Source organism: Penicillium verrucosum (genome assembly GCF_028828655.1).
Source record: "Penicillium verrucosum strain IBT 35672 chromosome Unknown utg000001l_segment0_segment0, whole genome shotgun sequence".
NCBI lineage: Eukaryota > Fungi > Ascomycota > Eurotiomycetes > Eurotiales > Aspergillaceae > Penicillium > Penicillium verrucosum.
The window spans coordinates 15,110,769-15,129,717 of NW_026643210.1; the positions used below are offsets into that span (position 1 = coordinate 15,110,769).

General features: G+C 49.0%; 8 protein-coding genes across 8 annotated transcripts; 5 read left to right on the plus strand and 3 right to left on the minus strand.

The window, feature by feature from the left end:
- Positions 1–569: 569 nt before the first annotated feature.
- N7516_005569 (MFS transporter) lies at positions 570–2,268 on the plus strand (the record flags this gene model as incomplete). Its single annotated transcript, XM_057218289.1, has 3 exons — positions 570–897; positions 955–1,904; positions 1,966–2,268. The coding sequence occupies 3 exons, from the start codon at positions 570–572 to the stop codon at positions 2,266–2,268; spliced, it is 1,581 nt and encodes a 526-aa protein (XP_057080172.1).
- Positions 2,269–2,768: 500 nt separating this feature from the next.
- N7516_005570 (uncharacterized protein) lies at positions 2,769–4,399 on the minus strand (the record flags this gene model as incomplete). The annotated part of the gene is made up of 2 exons (XM_057218290.1): positions 2,769–4,026; positions 4,104–4,399. The coding sequence occupies 2 exons, from the start codon at positions 4,397–4,399 to the stop codon at positions 2,769–2,771; spliced, it is 1,554 nt and encodes a 517-aa protein (XP_057080173.1).
- A 464-nt stretch (positions 4,400–4,863) lies between these two features.
- Positions 4,864–6,752, minus strand: N7516_005571 (cation:proton antiporter; the record flags this gene model as incomplete). Its single annotated transcript, XM_057218291.1, has 7 exons — positions 4,864–5,307; positions 5,362–5,893; positions 5,944–6,064; positions 6,125–6,175; positions 6,227–6,352; positions 6,447–6,653; positions 6,716–6,752. The coding sequence occupies 7 exons, from the start codon at positions 6,750–6,752 to the stop codon at positions 4,864–4,866; spliced, it is 1,518 nt and encodes a 505-aa protein (XP_057080174.1).
- Positions 6,753–8,061: 1,309 nt separating this feature from the next.
- Positions 8,062–9,159, plus strand: N7516_005572 (uncharacterized protein; the record flags this gene model as incomplete). The annotated part of the gene is made up of 1 exon (XM_057218292.1): positions 8,062–9,159. The coding sequence occupies one exon, from the start codon at positions 8,062–8,064 to the stop codon at positions 9,157–9,159; it is 1,098 nt and encodes a 365-aa protein (XP_057080175.1).
- Positions 9,160–9,448: 289 nt separating this feature from the next.
- On the minus strand, positions 9,449–11,704 carry N7516_005573 (pseudouridine synthase PUS7; the record flags this gene model as incomplete). Its single annotated transcript, XM_057218293.1, has 2 exons — positions 9,449–11,444; positions 11,496–11,704. 2 exons carry the CDS (start codon positions 11,702–11,704, stop codon positions 9,449–9,451), a joined length of 2,205 nt encoding a protein of 734 aa, XP_057080176.1.
- Positions 11,705–13,375: 1,671 nt separating this feature from the next.
- On the plus strand, positions 13,376–13,684 carry N7516_005574 (uncharacterized protein; the record flags this gene model as incomplete). Its single annotated transcript, XM_057218294.1, has 1 exon — positions 13,376–13,684. One exon carries the CDS (start codon positions 13,376–13,378, stop codon positions 13,682–13,684), a length of 309 nt encoding a protein of 102 aa, XP_057080177.1.
- A 551-nt stretch (positions 13,685–14,235) lies between these two features.
- On the plus strand, positions 14,236–16,167 carry N7516_005575 (uncharacterized protein; the record flags this gene model as incomplete). Its single annotated transcript, XM_057218295.1, has 4 exons — positions 14,236–14,337; positions 14,409–14,490; positions 14,577–14,668; positions 14,731–16,167. 4 exons carry the CDS (start codon positions 14,236–14,238, stop codon positions 16,165–16,167), a joined length of 1,713 nt encoding a protein of 570 aa, XP_057080178.1.
- An 840-nt stretch (positions 16,168–17,007) lies between these two features.
- On the plus strand, positions 17,008–18,711 carry N7516_005576 (elongation of very long chain fatty acids protein; the record flags this gene model as incomplete). Its single annotated transcript, XM_057218296.1, has 2 exons — positions 17,008–17,796; positions 17,866–18,711. The coding sequence occupies 2 exons, from the start codon at positions 17,008–17,010 to the stop codon at positions 18,709–18,711; spliced, it is 1,635 nt and encodes a 544-aa protein (XP_057080179.1).
- Positions 18,712–18,949: the final 238 nt, after the last annotated feature.

Sequence of the window (18,949 nt, forward strand, 5' to 3'; positions counted from 1 at the left end):
CAAAGATTAAGTGAATGTTTAAAGATAAACCCTGCGTAGAACATATAATGGTGAATTTTTGAATAGCATCATGAATTAGCTGGAATAACTCCGTACAATTAGAATATCGTAGTTCGCTCGTGGATGAGGATTCATACTCTACGGAGTACCCGTAAATTGTACCTTGATCGTGATCTATATTCCAGTAGTAATTTCATCCTGCTTTTTGCGCTGTCACTTCGGATCTGCATTTCTCGTACGAGATAGGGTATGGGTATGGGTCATTTTCAGGTAGATCTAGGTGCCTCTGATTATTTCCATAGTGGTGGCTACCTAACCAAGGTTACTCTGTGTGGTAACCTTGGAATCACCAAGGTTTGCGCTCTCCTAATTTGATCGGACGAGGCAGGTGGGTCTCGTACGAGGCGGGAGGCCCCACACCCTCGGCCGAGGTGGATCATACCTAACGAGGTAATCATATACATTGTACCGTCGATGATTTTGAATACATACACACACACACATATATATATATATATATCTGCTTGCCAGAAGACATGATAAGGGGCATTTAGTATCCACAGATCTGCATGTCTCTTACGTATAGAAACAATACACCCGAGACTTCAGCAGCGTTCACCACGATGCAATCCCCAAGAAGCGCAGGGACAATGCCAGAGTACGAAACAGACTCGCCCGAAAAGCTCATGCAAGATAATACCAAGGCAGAACTCGGAACCAAGCAAGAAATTGAGCCTCATGGTTTGGAACACGTTCGTAGAGGATTTCTTCCGTGGTTATGTTATGTTCCAGCCTTGCAGGATCCGAGGCAGTATGCCCCGGGGATGAAGTGGGGTTTGACCTTTATTGTGGCGATGGGAGGGTTGGTGGTTCCGCTGAGTAGTGGTGTTTTGTTTCGTAAGGCCTCCTCTTCCCCGACCAGAACAAGAAGCTGATATGCTGGATTTCAAAAAGCCTGCCTGATAGAGATCGCCGAGGATATGCATACCACCGTGTCGGTGGTCAACTTGTCTATCGCTTTTGGCTCACTCTCTGTTGCACTCACACCCTTGTGGTGGTCATACCTCGCTGAGCTCTATGGCCGTCGACTGGTATACATATCGTCATTCTTCTTCCTTGGGATTTTCAACATTCTGGCTGCTATCAGCCCCAACATCAGCATGTTTATCGCTATGCGACTCCTTGGGAGCGCATCCAGTGCGTCCCTTCAAGCCGTCAGTGCCGGGACTATTTCAGACATATTCGAAACGCAAGATCGCGGCAAGGCTATGGGCGCGTTCATGCTAGGTCCTATGCTAGGGCCTATGTTTGCACCTATTATCGGCGGGGCACTCACGATGCGTTGGAGTTGGCGCAGCACACAGTGGTTTATGGTGATCTATGGCTGGGTCGTGTTTACTGTTATGGTCCTCTTCATGCCAGAGACAGCCAACAACCTCGAAGAGAACCGCCACGAGCAGCGAAAAGACGTGACCAGTCCCGGCAAGAAGGCCCTCTACTTCCTCCTAAAGCCCATGGAAGCCGCCAAGCTCCTCCAATACCCTCCCATCCTGATTACGGTCTATTACACCAGCATCGTCTTCGCTACGTACTATCTCATCTGCGTTTCCATTGAAGACACCTTTGCCCTGCCACCATACTCTTGGAGCTCTATCATTGTCGGTGTGGCTTATATTCCCGGGGGCCTGGGCTTACTCTTCGGTGCAATTATTGGGGGCCGCTGGCAGGATTATATTATGGCGCGGACCGCTCGAAAGGAGGGCCGATACAATGATAAGGGGGAGTTGATCCTCCACCCGGTCGATCGTCTGGGCGAGAACTGCCTCCTTGGGGGCATTCTCTTCCCCGGGGCCCTGTTGTGGTGGGGATGGGCCGCCGATAAGCATGAATTCTGGCTGGTCCCGGTAAGTTCATTCATTTCATCGCCTTCAGGCTTCAAGCGGGGACTGATCTACTTTATAATAGCTCCTCGGAAACTTCTTCTACGGGTTTGGCGGAATGATTCTCACCAACGTCACTATGACAATGTTGACAGAATTTACACCGAAGAACTCCACCATCGGCGTCGCGGTGAATAACCTCATGCGAAACAGTCTGTCATGCGTAAGTGCGATTATTGCGCAGCCGTTATTTGATGCGATTGGGACGGGTTGGTCGTTCACGGCGGTCTGTTTATTCTGTCTGCTTAGTGGGGTCCCCTTGATCCTTCTGCGGATCAAGCGGGATGAATGGAGTCGGCAGATGAAGGCTACGCTAGGGGGTGAGTAGGAGTTTCTGTGGAAGGTGAGGGGATGGGGAGGGGTTGCCACCCAGTTACTGGCTGTACTTAATTTCGTTGTTTGTGTTTGGCTACGCATGTGAGAGGAAAGAGGATTATAAAATGAAAACTGAGAAGTGATTACTAGGTGCTACCTACGCCCGTGCCCGCCTAGGTGGTTATGGTAAAGTGTCATCATGAAGTAAGAAGTAATAATATATAGCGAGAAACTCAGCTCAGATTTGATTTAAGAACCCACAAAACCCAGTTCTTCACTGCACTATCGTACTTGTCGTGAGTAGCTGGTGCTAAGTCGGGTTGGGCGATACGATTCTCTGATTGTTCCTCCTCCTTTTGGTACTCGAGAGAAGTTTGGCTCGTGCCTCAAGAATCTAGGGTGTGAAGTTACCGCCAGTCTAGGGGCAGGTTGAAAGAGACAAATATATTAAGTATATGTATGTACATAGTTGGGAGTGACAAATCGGGATCTATATTAATTAACAGAACCTCTTTAATCAAGACTTTCTTGGAGATATCGCCGGGTAAGATCGTTCTCAATCCATTGCTCAATTCGCCCAACGCTATCTCCGACAAGGTGGTCGTAGTTTGCACCTTGTGGGATAAACATGGACTGATGTGCCACGACTTCGTCCATGTCCGCCATTAATATCGCCTCCCAATGGGAGTTATTGTGGTGCCTCCAATGATGTGATGGTAAGAGGATGAATTTGCGAAGGTGTTGTTTATTAGGGTCTGAGGAGTCCGTGGTTGTGATGGAGCCATTCTCAGTTGAGAGGGAAATGCTTCCTGATAGGGACTGGTTCTCTATTCGGTCGGTTGAGATCGAGGTAGACAGTGCGGTACTTGCATGATCCACTAGCAGATGATCCTTGTCATCGTTGGCATTTTTGGCGGCCAGGGAAGAATGAGAAGTAGCGGACTTCAAGGGCTTTCGTTTAATTGTCATGTTGCTCATGGAAGTGGTTATTCCAGTTTCTTCCGAACCACTGGACGAATCTGAGTATTCGGGCGAGTGGACTTTCGTTGTGCATTCATCCAGATCAAGTTCGACCTTTCTTGTAGACCCTTCGTCTTTCTTTGTAGACTTTTTGGCCTTCTTTTCGGCTTTCTTCTCGGCTTTCCTTTCAGCCCTTTCAGCTTTCCTTTCGGTCTTTTCGGCTTTCCTTTCCGCTTTCGTCTTGCCGTTTCGCGGTTTGCGACCAGTGCTCGCGGTATAGTAATTGACAAATCGTACTCTCCAGGGGCTGGACTCGGCACCTTCCAACTCCATCAAGTGCCGATACCGCTGACGAAGTTCAGAATAATTATTGACACAACCAGCAAATGTCAAAGGTGATACTATGCGCTCGAAGATGGATCGGGAGAGATTGTCGGTGTTTTTGTTGACAAAATGCATAATGCCATCGAGGAAGCCACGATCAACCAGACGCACATCGTTCATAAATGGTGGGTCAAAGTTGGGGTTGGAAGGGGCGGGTTTGAAGGTTGTTTCCAAGACCAAAGATTCTTGTTCTGTCGCAAGTTTCTCCTCATCTGCCGGGTCTCTCTTAGGTATCAAGCCCATGGTTCCCGTTGCTACTACGCGGGGATGGATCCCTAGAAAGGGGACATCGAATCCCACTACTCCCAAAATCCGATGCTTTGCTCGCCCATCTTGGTGTAAGCGAGCGACGTCTGCAGCTAGGATTCCGCCGAGACTATGTCCCAACAAGATAACATCTAGGTCATCTGCCTCGTGCGGCAATAGCCTGCAAGTACCTCCATTAGCATATGTACCCAGTTACCAATCAAGGAAAATCGGGCTTTCTGTGACGCGATCACATACCAGGAACTGAATTGATCCACGGCTGTTTGGATCTCGCCTTGAGACTTGTATCTAGGATACATGCGGGTGTACACCACGTGTGACTCGGCCAACGAGCCGGTTAATAAATCATGAACATGCAACGGAAGGTCATGGAAGCTGGCTTCTGATCCCATGAAGCCATGGATATAAATCAGTAATAGCCTGCGCTTTTCTGTTGCCTGATACCCTCCTCCGGGCTGAGGCAGTGACAGGGTGGAATGAGAGCCATCGGCACAGGTACGAATATTCCCCTCCATCTCCATCTCCATCTCCATCGCTAGGAAGACGCTGAGATAGGAAAATGAACAACAGAATTCCCTTCTTGGGTACTCGCCAAGGTTCCAAGGTTGGAATGCGGGGGGCCTTCAATTGTCACCGAAGCTTACTAAGTCAAGGAATACTAGAGGGGTTGCCCCGGAGGAGAGATCATATCCACTTGGAATAGATGGAATAGCCTTGGAAAAAGTTGAAAATATCGAAGAGTAGTAAGAATAATTATTTGATGTCTCTTTGATGTATTTCCTCATTTTTAAGGCACTAAAATCTCTGCTTAGTTATCACCTGGGCAGTGTTATTCTTAGGTCGACCCGCCCGTACTCGTATTCATCGCCTAAACCACATCAACTCCACTTTGATATTTGTCCATATGGAGTGTCTTAACTGCACTTATCAACTCCAGTGCATCCACATCATATGTACATCCATATCCTTCATAACATAAAATCTCCGCAGAAAAGGTCTATACAGCTCCGCGTCCAACATCATGACTCGAGATAGCCAGAGGTTTATCCTGCACTCCCCATTCGCCCACTTCGATCTCTTGCGCGTAGAATCGAACCAGGACGCCAACGGTAACTGGACCAATGATGGTATTGAGAAGGATTGCCCAAACGCCAGTGATAAAGCCTTCATCACTAACGTATGGAGTTTCGTTGTGGCCAATTTCGATGATCAAAAGCCCAATCTCACCACGTGCTACCATGGCAGATCCTAAAAGTGTTGCGGCGAGCCAGGCCCGCTTCCACTTCTTCCCATTCTTTTGGTCGCTTTGTTTTTCGTGGGTTGTGTTATTGTTCTCACTATCTGGTATTCCCTGTCTTTTTCGGTCTTCATGAGACTCCTTTTTGTGAGATTTACTCCGGCGAGCGAGTTGCCAGACGGGGATCCAGATTCCGACGATACACTATGTAGATTTGTTAGCTCGATTGCTCAGGAACGATTTTGGGTATCTGCATACCTTTGCAAACGCCATCAAGAGGGTGTAAACCACCCCTCTCCAGATGCGTTTCCCGGTCCACAGCTTCAAGAACGGAATGGCGAATCCGATACTTCCGAAGAACAAAGGTTCCATCAAATACTGCTGAGGTCCTAACAGATATTTCTCAAAGGTGTGAACGAAAGTAGGACTTTTATCCGCCTCGCGCTCGCCTTCCTCGCGGCTCAGGACAACAAATGGTCCTTCGGGGTGCTTGCTCGGTATGTATGTAAGAAATACACCCGCCAGAAAGGCACCAAATAAGACGGATGTACCAGTGAAGCCAGCGATTGCAATGAACGCGGAAAGAACAAGGGTCATGAGGATGATGTTCGAGATATGGTCGAATTGCGCAAAGCGGTGTTCAATGAACTTTCGGAAAAAAGGTGCAAACACCCATTTGGTGACGATGGGCATTACGACGGCCATGCCTATCGATGCTACTATGGGACGCCCAATGAGCCAGCCCAGATTGACATCGTCCCCTTCAAGTTTGCCCAAGTCGCCAATCACACTATGCAGCTGTCAGCCTGATGAATCGATCACACACAATAAGTAACACACCTCAACATAACCAGTCCTACAACATCATCGATGACAGCAGCGCTCACCAGAACTGACCCGACCCGAGTCTCGGCGAGATTAACCGAGCCAGACGCAGAGCTGATTACAGCAAAGGTGGTACCTAATAGTTATTAGCGATTGAAATGCAGTCAACACAGAGCTTTCTGAGGAAATAGTTTACCGAGTGAAGTCGCCGAAAGAGATGCGCCAATGATGAAGGTCTCCACCGCACCTGGTCCAGGTTAGCTTTTTTGCCTGTAGGAATTGGGCAAGTACAACCAACCATATCCAAAACCAAGATAGAGCAAAAGGTATGAAAGACCAACGGGAAATAAAACCCCCGTTGCGGCACCAACCATACTCAAAGTGAAGTTCTGCTTAAGCAGATCTACACGAGTGCCAAGACCGCCTAGAATGCGATGACATCAGTATCCAACAAGCCAAGAACCGCGGTAGAGCAGCCAAGACGAAAACGTCTTTTTTTTTTTTTTTCTCCCACTGACCTTCGAAGATAATCAAAATTAAACCGACATATCCCAGAGTGATAAAGGTCTCTTGCCAGTTATGTTCAAGGATATTGGCCAACGGTACGCCGTAGATGATGCCGACGGCGATTTGACCGATAATTCCGGCCTGGATTACCTTGGCGGAAACCCATCTTGCCAGGGAAAGGAAAAAGAAGAAAGAAACGATGATAAGGATGTCGACAGCTATGAGAATTGATCAGTGAGGAGATGAGCAGAGATCAATTGGGATATGCTTGGGTACATACTTCCAGGTTCGTGGTATGGGAGGAAACCATTGGCCATGCTCGATGTGTTTTTTAAACTTGTATGTTATATGCAAGATTAAAGAACAAGGTTGAAGAACAAGATTGAAGAACAAGATTGAAGAATGAAAGATGTAAGGAGTGATCTTCACAGGCATATGCTCGGAGTGGATTCCCTGGAGCCAAGGTTGGATGACTAATTTACTGTGGGTACACTCTGGGTACTCTGGGCAGGGCGGATTACATCGTAATGTTGTGGTTACCTCTCCTACACTAATTACAATATAACATATATAACATATATATCATAGTTATATGGTATATCACAAGAGGAGGACTAGAATTTATATTGTCTATTGTCATAATTCATGGATTCTTACATTGGTTAGACATTGCATCTAATTCTAGCAGTATCGTGATCCTTGCTTTCAACCTTGACGTTAGGTGATGTCAACCTGTCAACCATGTGCTCGGGGTAATATTAAAATTGTTTATAGTCTGACATAAGTTTATGTACATTATAACTAACTATGGCACCGAAAGTGGAAAATCACAGCTATGATTGAACTATTGGCTCCTTTTACACTCCTATCAACATCCCTGGAATACACGTCAAAGCATACAACATAACAATCCAATAATAAAATCCCCCACAAAATCCAAGTCTGACAGCCTATGAACTCCCCCAAGGAACTAACCGGAAAGTAGTTAGGGTTCTCGTGTTAATCCTACGTGGCCCCCATATTAGCCCCATATTAGCGCCAACGTCGTAAAAATAGCATAGGCATCTCCCAACCCTCATGGATTTGAAGGTTCAATGTTTTGTCTTCATAATTATTTGGGTTGTTCGTAGTTTTCTTTGAGATACATATTAAGGCAAATGTATCAGTTCAAAGGGATCATACTAATATGAATATTTTTCATTGACGCCGAGTCTAGTGCTGCATGTCGAAGCACTTCTTTGTTAGAGCGTCTCATCTTGAGGGCAGTGCTTCAACCCCCCACCGGGGGCTGTTGAGTGTGTGCTGTAGTTCGTACATTTTTCTGTGATGTTCATTTTTTATTCTTCCAAAAGTTTTGGAAATTACACATTTCTTGTTACTTTCCCAACTTCTCTACTCTCAAACCTGGACATATATTGAATTCTATTTTGTACAAAGACATCGGGGAGTTACCTAAAGCGATCACTGAATGGGAGAGTTCTCGCACCAGGGTATTTTGTATTATCTTTCGTGGCGGTTCTTTGTCTTCGCTTTGGAGCCTTCACATAAGACAAAAGTGTCCCAAGAATCCATTTTCAACCCACCTTGTCTGCGATGGGGAGACTCTTGGGATTCTTGCCACTTGCAATGCCGGGCCCTGGACTGGAGAATGCAGAAACGTCAAGCTGGGTGAATCCAGCAGCGATAGAGACAGCCACAGGCATCTATCCTGGAACGGTTTTACCGCCCTCAGTCAGCGAGTTGACCACAAACCCAGCACCAAGTGAGAGTCTGGTGGATGCAGCAAGCTCACAATATCCATCACTATCATCAACACCAACACCAACACCAACACCCTGGACCACACCGTCAATTTCAACCTCATCCTCTCCCACATCCACCCAAACAATATCAACAACCATAACTACAACCTCATCCTCATCCTCATCCTCAGAAACAACCTCAGCGACCAGCAACTCAACCGCTTTCTCCGGCGGCCCGTCAAAAACAACCAAAATCGCCATAGCAGTCCCAGTCTCAGTAATCGGCCTAGCTCTAATCCTAGCTCTACTATTCTTCCTCTCCCGCCGCCGTCGACGCCACGAACAGGAACGCAAATTACGCAATACGCTACCACCGCCCTACGATATAGCAACATGCCATCGAAGCGCGGTATCAACGCAAGAGCTAATGATATCACCCAAATCCTCAACCCCAGAACCAAGACGTTCACTCTCAACCCCAGCAATGTCTTCAGCGCCGATGTCCATGCCCTTGCCCATTCCTCAGATCCCGGTTATCAGCATCTCACCCTCGACGGAAAGTCGGGGTCGAACGCCCAGTCCCAACCGCAGTCCTGGCTTGAGCTCTGTGCACCGCATGTCTATGACTCGTGGACCTGATGACTCGGAGGCGGATATTGGTGTTGCGGTTGCTGTTCCGATGGATCAGAGGCGGAGTGCTACGGAGCAGGATTTTAGGGACCGGGTTGCGTCTGTTACGTCGTCAAGGGGGCCATCGCGGTTGACTAGGATGCCGTTTGAGGACTTTTCGGATGATGAAGTTGGTATTGGGATTGCTGTTGGTGGGTCGGATGATGATTATGATGATGATGCTGTTTCTGATGTGTCGGGTTTGGATGGGCGGAGGAGGGAGAGGGACTTTGATGAGGTTTCGGTGGTGTCGTCGTTCGATGAGGTGTCGCCGATAGGTGAGCAGGAGGGGAGGCGGTTTCAGGGAGTTTGACGGTGTCAGTAAAGTGATATGATATAATGAAGCTAAGCTCGGTCTAGAGCTTCTTCGATGTAGTTTTCCTTTTGGTCTACTGGCGTTTTGGGTGAGTTCAGTGAGTCCAGTGAGGGGTTCATTGTAATACATAGGCTACAAGTTGGGTAGTTATGTATTTCAGACTATGTACGTACTTGAATACTATGACTGGAATGAGATCTTTAACCACAGTGCTAGTCATAGTATTGGAAACCTTGAGGTATATTGCAGTGTGAAAATGGACTGTTGGCGATAACCATTATTCCGATTATCTTCCACCGCCGTAATCAGCCTTGTGAGCTGCGGCCTTTCCGTGCGTCAATTCCCGAAGAGCCATGGTGGCGTACTGGCTTGATCCCAACTGGAATTTCAGAACAATCGCCAGTTTATCAGCTGCGGTCTCATCGGCCATAGTGGTATCGGCATTCTCATCCTCCGACTTCAGCTTTTGTAGCTCCGTCTTAACGAACTGCTCATCATCCTTGGAATAAAGCTTGACATCAAATGAGTAGTTGTTTCCCACCATGCGGCTGAAAACCTTGCGGTACCCGCCGCTAAGACTGATGTCCTTCCACTTGCGGCGCATGTTGGACGGGTCAAGGCCACCACCCTGCTCGCTTTCCATGAAGCGACGATAGAATTCCTTCATTTCGTTTTCGGGGTAGATAATGTCATATCCAGGCTGGGGAAGCACCAGGTCAAAGATGGTGTATTTGCCGCTGGCTGCCTCTTCGGCTGTCAGAGCACGTGCCCGCATGAACATGTCGTCGGCCGCAACGGCACTGTCATCGCCCTGAGGAACAACAATAATTTCACCGTCGGCATCGACAGTCTCGGGAGCCTCGACAACAGAAGCAACTTCTTTGTCGCGGTGCTCTTGGATAATAACGAGATCGCCTTCCACCACTCGGTCGCCGTAGAGTCGCCAGCGCTCACTCGTAGCAAAGTTCCAGACAAGCGACTGGTACGCGTGCACGTACATCAATCGCAGGTTCCGGGGGATAGATTGCAGCGCACCCAAATTATCCTTGCGGTTTCTTCCGAGGTGGCGGATCAGACTGTTTTCAGCAGAGAACTTGCGCGGCATCTTTTGCAGAGCCTCGTTGACGTTACCGCCGGTCTGGAAGATATTAATCGCCATGGCGCGATCCTTATCATCAGTGCTGATGTTAGCAGTAGACATTTTCCCCTCCATTGCCGCCTGAAGTGATTCAGGGGCATATTGCAGAATAGCATCGCATGCGCCCTTGAAATCCCCCTGCAGCATCTTGACACCGACAATGTCCGTTCGGGTTGCAAAGGTTCCAAATCGCTGGAGACCGTAGTAGTTGAAGTATCCGCGCTGGTAGAGGTTCTTCAAAGAGGTACCGACGACCTCGGATGCCTTGGCAACCGCAGCCTGGGGATCACTCAGGCTCACGCCGGGAATTTCAGCGTCGCGCAGAGTAATCACAAACTCATTGCCCTGCAAATCTCCAAGTTCCAGGCCTCGCTTGCGGTACACGAAGTCTCCAATGTAAGCATTGCGAAGATCCGAGTTCACTTCTGCAAGGCGATCAGCGTGAACGCGGACAGCACAGGCACGCTGCACGGTCACACCCCGTCTATCCTTGGTTCCGGCAAATTGCAAAGACTTGGGGTTCATCCTCAATGAGCGAGCGATGTAGCCGATGACTTCCATTGTGTCCTTGTTCTCCTTGTAGATGGTGAAATGCAGGTATGGCCCGCCGAGTTCTTCCCAGTTTGTTCGGTGACCCTGGATCCGGCCATTAGCTCGTCCTGCGGTCGCACCGCGCTGGAAACGGTTGTTCGCCGCGGTAATTGCCATGTTTCCATCTGCGTCGGTGGAAGACTCTAGCTGAGAGTTGAAAATGCGACGGATAGCTTGGTGGATCTTGGTGCGAAGGTCGCGATCAGACACGGCAACGGTGACGTCTCCAAATTCACTGGGTCGGCCCTTTGGCTTAGCCATAGCGATCTTGTGGAGCGCAATTATTCCAGCAGCATTCTGATCGCCAAAGTACTCCTCCAGAAGAGTGTGGTCCTCTTCCGAAACCTTGAACTCAGCAGGCTTTTCCGCATCCTTGACCGGGGTACTCTGAATTTGCTCCGTAGCCTGGGTTTCCACCTCCGGGGCTTTTGGCGCAGTGGCAAGCTCTATCGTGGTAGGCTCAGACTTTTTGGGCTTGCTGGGCGTGTCGAGACTTGGGAGGTGGACAACTTCGCCGGTGGTCATGATCTCATTGACCATGAAATCTGTGTATCTGGGCATAATTATTAGTGGAATCCTTAACTAGAGGAACAGGAGAGCTCACCTCTTTTTCAGGATACCCGAAAATCCCTCAGTGTTGTTGCTCACAAACTCCGTGATACCGACCTCGCCTTCCTTCAGAGCCTGCGCATCAGAGACTGTGGTGCTCAGAGTCTCAGTTGCACCATCAACGGCGATAGCGACTTCAGTTGAGCCCACATCTTCGGTCTTCTGACGCTTGCGCGGAGACTCCACGATATCTGGCTTCTCCATATTGTGTCAATCGTTCGTAATGGGTGGGGTTGGATGGAGAAGGTTGAACTTCAGGAACTTTTCCTGACTGATTGGGTTTAGCGCGACATAGGGCCAATAGGTTCTGCCAGCTGGATATCCACCAATAAAAGCTGAGGGGTAAAGGGCGGTATGGCAAATAAAGGAGGTGGGTATGATTGATTGGGAAGGCGGTAGCAGGATGGGTGTTAACATTAACATGTAGCCGTGCCAAACGCCCAACACACCTTCGGGGTGTTGGGCTAGTTACAGTACAACATGACTAAAACCCCGTTATAACTAACGATACCCGATTATAATCCGGTGCTTGACTTTACTACGAACCTAACGATTCATAATTCCTCGTTATATCTAGGGCTTAATCGGCTATTTTAACCCCCGGGACCGATTTCAACCAATAAAAATGCCTTGCCAATCCATTCCAACCTCCCATGAACAATTAACTGCTTCCAAAAAGGACTCTCAATATCGCTTGATGGTTATTCTAGGTCTAGATACTACTACTAACTAGTTAGCAGTAGTAGTATTCAGTCGCTAGTTAATGAGATATCTTCTGATATACTTATTATACAGCCTTGGGTACCAAATCCAATGGATATTAAGGACTTTCTTTACCCAATTGATGAGTTTATACAAGGTAGTATTGATAGTATTGATATTATTGTACTAAGCGAGTTCTTTGGAGAGGTTGATGAGGATGATATAGTGGTTGGGGAGCCCTAGATTCAACACTATGAAGCTATTCAAGCTTTAAACCCCCTTCGGTTATATGAGGAGCAGTAGGAACAGGGTGAACCCAAGTTAATTACTACTCTATATAGACATGAGAGGTTAATTGAAGCAAGGAGATTAGGAGGGCAGAAACAGAGTGATGTTAGGAGCTTTTTTGGGGCTTAAATTTGTATGTAAACCAGATATATATATTTAATATATGGCACCTTGGTTTAACGATTACTTGGATCTAACGATACTTTTTCCGTGTCAGTATTACATACGAAACTGCTAGATATCTACCACTGAGGGGTCAACATCAACTTACAGCCTAAGGCCACCACCACATGCTTTCCCCCTTTTAGGTCCAGAGGATATTGGCCAGCGTCATCTACGTTGTCTAGGCAGAGACCGTATTTAATAAGCAGATTGATCATAGCATCAATCCCACTGAAGTCAAGGAAGTGCATCAACTGGCACTCATCCAAGTAATCCCAGTTGGATAGCTCGTCCTTAATAACCTAGCGGCTATACCGCTACGTAGGTACTACGTCAACTTCCCGTTTAGGTCTGACTCACCCGTTATAGAGTGACTTCCCGAGTCCAATTTCGAATCTCAAGATCCTCTAAACATAAACCTCCGATCTCCAGCCATAATCACGGATTCCATAAACAAATCAATGGAATCCCTCTACACTGAACCGGATACGATACGCATTCTTAAGAATCGGAAACACGAACTCACAGCGAATTTGCAAACCGCTCGAAAGCCCTGGAAGGCACGTGGGTCATTCGACCTGAAATTTTGGAGCCAAGCGGTTAAGATAGAGAAAATCAGCTTGGAGAGATCAGATGTGGTTTTGTTTCTCACTGTTTCTTCGCTTTTCTTTCACTTCACTTTCACTTCTCTTTCATTTTTCTTTTCATCTCAGATCATCAAACATGTCGCAATCTAAAACATCCGACTCAGATTCTACACAACCTCGCATCCTCCACGAAAACCTACCCTTTACACCCCGCCCACCAATCACTACCGAGGAGAGAGTTGCTGTACTTAGCCGCTTTCTTGTCCCCGGCGATTCCCTTTATATGCCAGAGCAGGAGAAGAACATCACAGCCCTAATTAGCCTTTACAAAGAAGGAAAGATCACAGTGAATGACGAGGTCTTTATGGTCGACGGACGTATCGCGAGCAGAGAAGAATACATCGCAGTGAAAAAGCCATCCTTCTGGGAGGTCAGCTTGATTTAACTTCTGTCTATCTTATCGATGATCGCTAATATGAAATAGCGTGGCACTTTAACCCACTATCAACTAGCACAGAAAGCCAGCTACGGACATGGCTCTTGTCATGAGGTAATCCCCCTTTTTCTTATCCATTTTCTTTCCGATTATCTAAACAGGCTTGTGGCTTCAGCTTAAAGCTCGTATCCCGTCTTCCGCTATGGGAAGGTGGTGATGGTACCTGTATGCGAATCAATATGCAGCCTTATAATCTTCCAGCATGAGATGGAGCCGTGGTCGTATTCATCACGTTATTGCTAGGTCCCACTTCACAATGAACACCATTCGCAATTACCAGCATATTATTTTCTTTCACTATAAGTTAACATCCAGTTTCCCATTAGGCAGCCCTAGAAAGCAGCGCTTGTACACACCTGGGTACCCACTAGTTAACTATGTAAACTATGTAAATCAATTACCAGATTAATCTTACACGTGACCAAGTGGGGATATTGTCGTCACAGCTTCCCCAACCCCTTGGCAACTGTCATCCCCGCACTCCCGAAGTCTGCAGCATAATGAGTGGTTTACGCAATACTGTGAAGGGTGGCTGGCACCCTGAAGGCAAGGAAGGTGGAAAGGAGAGCTGGCGCGGCGATTTCAAAGGCATCAACCAAGTGGTAAGCCCACCCCTCGCCTCTCTGAGACTCGCAACTCGGCTGGCCATTGGCTAACTTATACTTGATATTAGGCTGGGTGGATGGGAAAGGGCAAGGAGGGTGAATCCTCCGGTTCTGGTTCTGGCTCTGGGCAGACCTCCGAATCACAAGGGGGTATCAGAAGCTCAGTGGTAAGCCTTCCCCTCACCCCTCTCGGACTCGCACCTCGGCCATTGATGCTAACTTATATTCGCTATTAGTCTGGGTGGATGGGAAAGGGCAAGGAGGGTGGATCCTCCGGTTCTGGCTCTGGGCATGGCTCCTCGTCACAGGGGGAATCAGGGGCCAAGTGGTAGGATTACACCTCGTGTCTTCATGACTTGTCCATTGGTATTAACGTTTGCTCGTTTTTAGGCAGGCTGGATGGGAAAGGGCAATGAATCCAACCCCAACCGCTCCGACCATGTCTCGCAACCATTGTCAGCCCTCAAAGACCCATCTTCCTTTGGACCCCCTCCCAAACATATCAATTACCATGGAGCAGCCGCGGTGCCAGACCAGACAACCCCCGACCACCGGGGTGTAGGAGCTCCGCTGTCCCAGGATCAGATTAACGCCCAGGATTCCCACCGACAGCAAGTAGCCGAAGCAGAGGAGGAACATTTCCAAAAGTCTGCCCCACCTCCGGTCCCGTATCGCGTCGACACAAGCGGCCTGTCTACAGACAATCTCCCTCCACCACCAGTGCGGCGACTAGACTCCACAAGTTCCGCCACAACAAGCTCGATCTCAAAGTCAAAGCCGCCAAAGCCCCCGCCACGACTTCCTGCCCGCAATGGATCCCCCAGCTCCGATCCGCCCCCCGCTTATTCCACCTCACCGGTACTCTCCCACGATTATATCAATCAAGATGCTACTTCCCGCCTAGCAAACGCCGGCATCTCGGTTCCTGGATTTGGGATTGGTCAGGAGAAATCATCGTCGCCTGCACATACGCCTGTCAATGAGCTGCAGTCGCGCTTCTCTCAAATGAATACATCGGGATCTCCATCGTCACCCACCCCGCCTGCCCAGGCCTCGGCGAACGCGAGCACGTCTTCTCCCCAGAACTTCCGCGAGCGCCACGCGGGCTCGATCGATTCTGGAAAGCAGAAATATGGTGACTTCCGCGAGCGTCATGCGGATACCATCGACTCGGGAAAACAAAAGTATGGTGATTTCCGCGAGCGACACGCAGATACCATCGATTCGGGAAAGCAGAAATACGGTGATTTCCGCGAGCGCCACGCGGACTCGATCGATTCAGGCAAACAGAAGTTGAGTGGCTACGCGTCGCGGTTCACTGGCTCTTCTCCAGCAGCGCCTAGCCCACCGGCCCGGCCCGCGTCGAATACTTCCAGTATGAACTTGGAACCGGCGGAGTCCGCACGGGGCACATCCTCTGTCCAAGATTTCCGTGAACGCCATGCGGACAAGATCGATATGGGCAAAGAGAAGTTGGGTGGAGTCACATCGCGCTTTAACACATTTGTGGAGGACCGTAAGTTCTCGGCCGATGCCAACAAACGGATCCCACGCCCACCCCCCACCCCCCACCTTCTCGTCCTATCTCCATGGGCCAGTCGAACTCTCCAGCGGGGTCACCCACGGATCCCGATATTCAGACTCAAGCCCAGCGCAAGAAGGCCCCTCCGCCACCTCCACCCAAGCGAGCTGAATTTCGTGCGTCCCCTGTTGACGCTTCGTCGCCATCACTTCCGGGACCTCCTCCCGTTCCCCATGGCACCAAGCCCCGGTAAGGATTGTACTTTTAACCGTGTGTATGTGTACGTTGCGCATTCCTGGCGTTGATGGGTGTTTTTGCTTTACAACATAAACAGGAGGGAAATCGAACCAGTTTGTCATGGTGACGACTCGTGCATATCCTCTTTACCCTGTACAATGTACAATAGTTCCAACAGTAAACCGAGGATGCATGTGATCCGATTAGGCTGTTGTATATCTGAGGTCACCTGGGGTTTTAACTCTCCAAGAGATCAACCTTGGAAACACAAGAAATGTTCCAACGGATCTCATAACTTTGTTCAGCTGACTCAGCGGGGTCCCGGCTCTTCCTGCTGTACAGAACAGGGCTGTATGTCCAAATGTTATACAGTCCAGAGTACGGGGTATGTATCTTGAACAGAACTTCCGGTTTTAATTTTCTTTTTTTTTTAAAAAAGAAAAAGAGAATTAATTACACTAATTGTGGCCAGTGCAATACGCTCATCGCCAATGTTGGCAATTCCTGTATGGAATTGAGAGACAGAGTTTCACGATTACATGTCTATTTCGAGATACCCCATACATATTTCACCTGGGCACTCAATGGTTTACCCTTCTAGGCAAGTGGCGACATCTAACCTCGGCACGTTCAATGGCCAAGCCTTGGAATTCCCAACAAACTAAACGCGAGTGGATCGAGATCGTCGGCCATTGCCCTTGTTGAGAATTTTAAAGAGCAGTTTATCGGGGAAGACCCACTGCACTTCAACAACTTCAACCGTTTTATTCTTCTTCCTCTTTTTTCTTTTTTTTTTCTTTTACTTATTTAGAACTCACATATCTTTTTCTCTTACTCCGTATATTCTTTTATATCATCTTTTGTCGAGTTGACGCGTTGAATTGAACGCTTTCGCGTGGCACTTCACCATGCACGATTTCAATGTGCCCACCAAGTTTGGCCAGGCAATTGTTCGCATTGCCTTTCCTCCTGCCTCTCTCCTCGCCTTCCCTCCTCGCGAGCTCCCAGTGACCATCCCCGCCCCTCACGTTGATTCCCCGACATGGAAGCAGCCCTTCAACATCCCGAACGATCTCTACAACCAAGTGCTGGACGTCCGGCTACCAATCACAATCGCGAGTGTCTATGCGATCATTGTGGTCCTGATCAATCGTATCAATAAGAGCCGCGGATATAAGCCATACGCGTTCAGCAACACCCGTTTGTTCAAGCTGTTCGTCATTCTCCACAATGTCTTCCTAGCTGTGTACTCCGCGTGGACCTTCGTAGGCATGTTCCAGGCATTCAAGGGCTCTTTCCCGGATAGTGACGACCCTCACGGATTGGTTGGAGTGGTGGACTCACTGTGCAAGATCAATGGACCCCGCGGTTACGGCAATGCCGCTATCTATAGCCCCGTCACGGATAAGTGGTCGATTCCCAATCCCACCTTCCACCTCACCAACGGCATGCCAGACCCCACGGATGCCGGCCGTCTGTGGAACAAGGGATTGGCTTACTTCGGCTGGTTCTTCTATCTGTCCAAGTTCTACGAGGTTGTAGATACCGCGATCATTCTGGCCAAGGGCAAGAAGAGCTCTACCCTACAGACCTACCACCACGCAGGAGCTATGATGTGCATGTGGGCTGGTATCCGCTACATGGCAGCTCCCATTTGGATCTTTTGCCTGGTTAACTCGGCTATTCATGCTATGATGGTAAGTCGGAACAATCGCATTGCTTTTTTGATTTGTTAAGCGAAGTGACTAACTTTTCCCCCACTTTAGTACACCTACTACACCCTCACTGCTCTCCGCATTCGCGTGCCTAACGCCATCAAGCGCAGCTTGACCACCATGCAAATCACCCAGTTCGTCTTCGGAACAAACATGGCCGCCGCCTACCTATTCGTCCACTACACTATCCCCTACCCGTCCGGTAGCGCCGCATTGGAACAGCTGACCAACGCCGCTTCCGTCGCCGCCTCTGCCACCGCCGAGGTTGGTTCGATCTCTTGGTTGAAGAAGCTGGCATTCCGGGCTGCGGGCGCAGAAGGACTTGCCGAGAACGTGGGAACCTCTTTCCACCCTGCCCCTGCCCCTGTCCAGCAATCCGGCTATTCCCAGCAGATGATGACTTGTGCGGACACCACCGGTCAGGCATTCGCCATCTGGCTGAACGTCTCCTACCTCCTTCCCCTCACCTACCTCTTCGCACGCTTCTTCGTCCGCTCCTACCTGAACCGCAAGGACCCCGGTGTGAAGCAGCCCACGCACATGGAAGCCGCTGAAAAGGCCGGCATGGATGCTCTGAAGAGTCTGAGCCGCGAGATTCGCAAGGCTGCCATTGAGGGCGAGAACAGTGAGGTTACCACCGACGATGAGGTTCTCAAGGCTCAGGTCCGGAAGATCTCCGAGAAGGTCACTCCTGACTCACCGATCCGCACCCGCTCGGCTGCTGCTTCCAAGGCAAAGACTGCCTCGGCCTCAGTCAGCCGGTCAGAGTCCGAAGAGGACTTCGCCAAGGTTCCCGCTAAGAAGGGGGCTAAGAAGCAAAAGGCCGAGAAGGAGTCTCCCTCCAGCCCGGACACCAAGGGCCAAAACCCATTCGGGGTATTGGATAACAATGCTTAAATTTGCAACCCTAGAAGTGTTGGCATATTCCTATACCGCATAAATTTGGAGTTTGGGGGGTTTATAAAAACTATTTGATATTCGGCTATGATATTCCATAGCTTTGTTTTTGTGTTTCATCGTTTCTTCCCCCGCACAAGCACGGGACCCTTGCCGATTCGGCCCGGTGTATATTCGGGGAAATGCCTTCTCCCCGGACTTTCCCCTTCCCCCCGGACTTGGCTATCCCGTGTTTGAT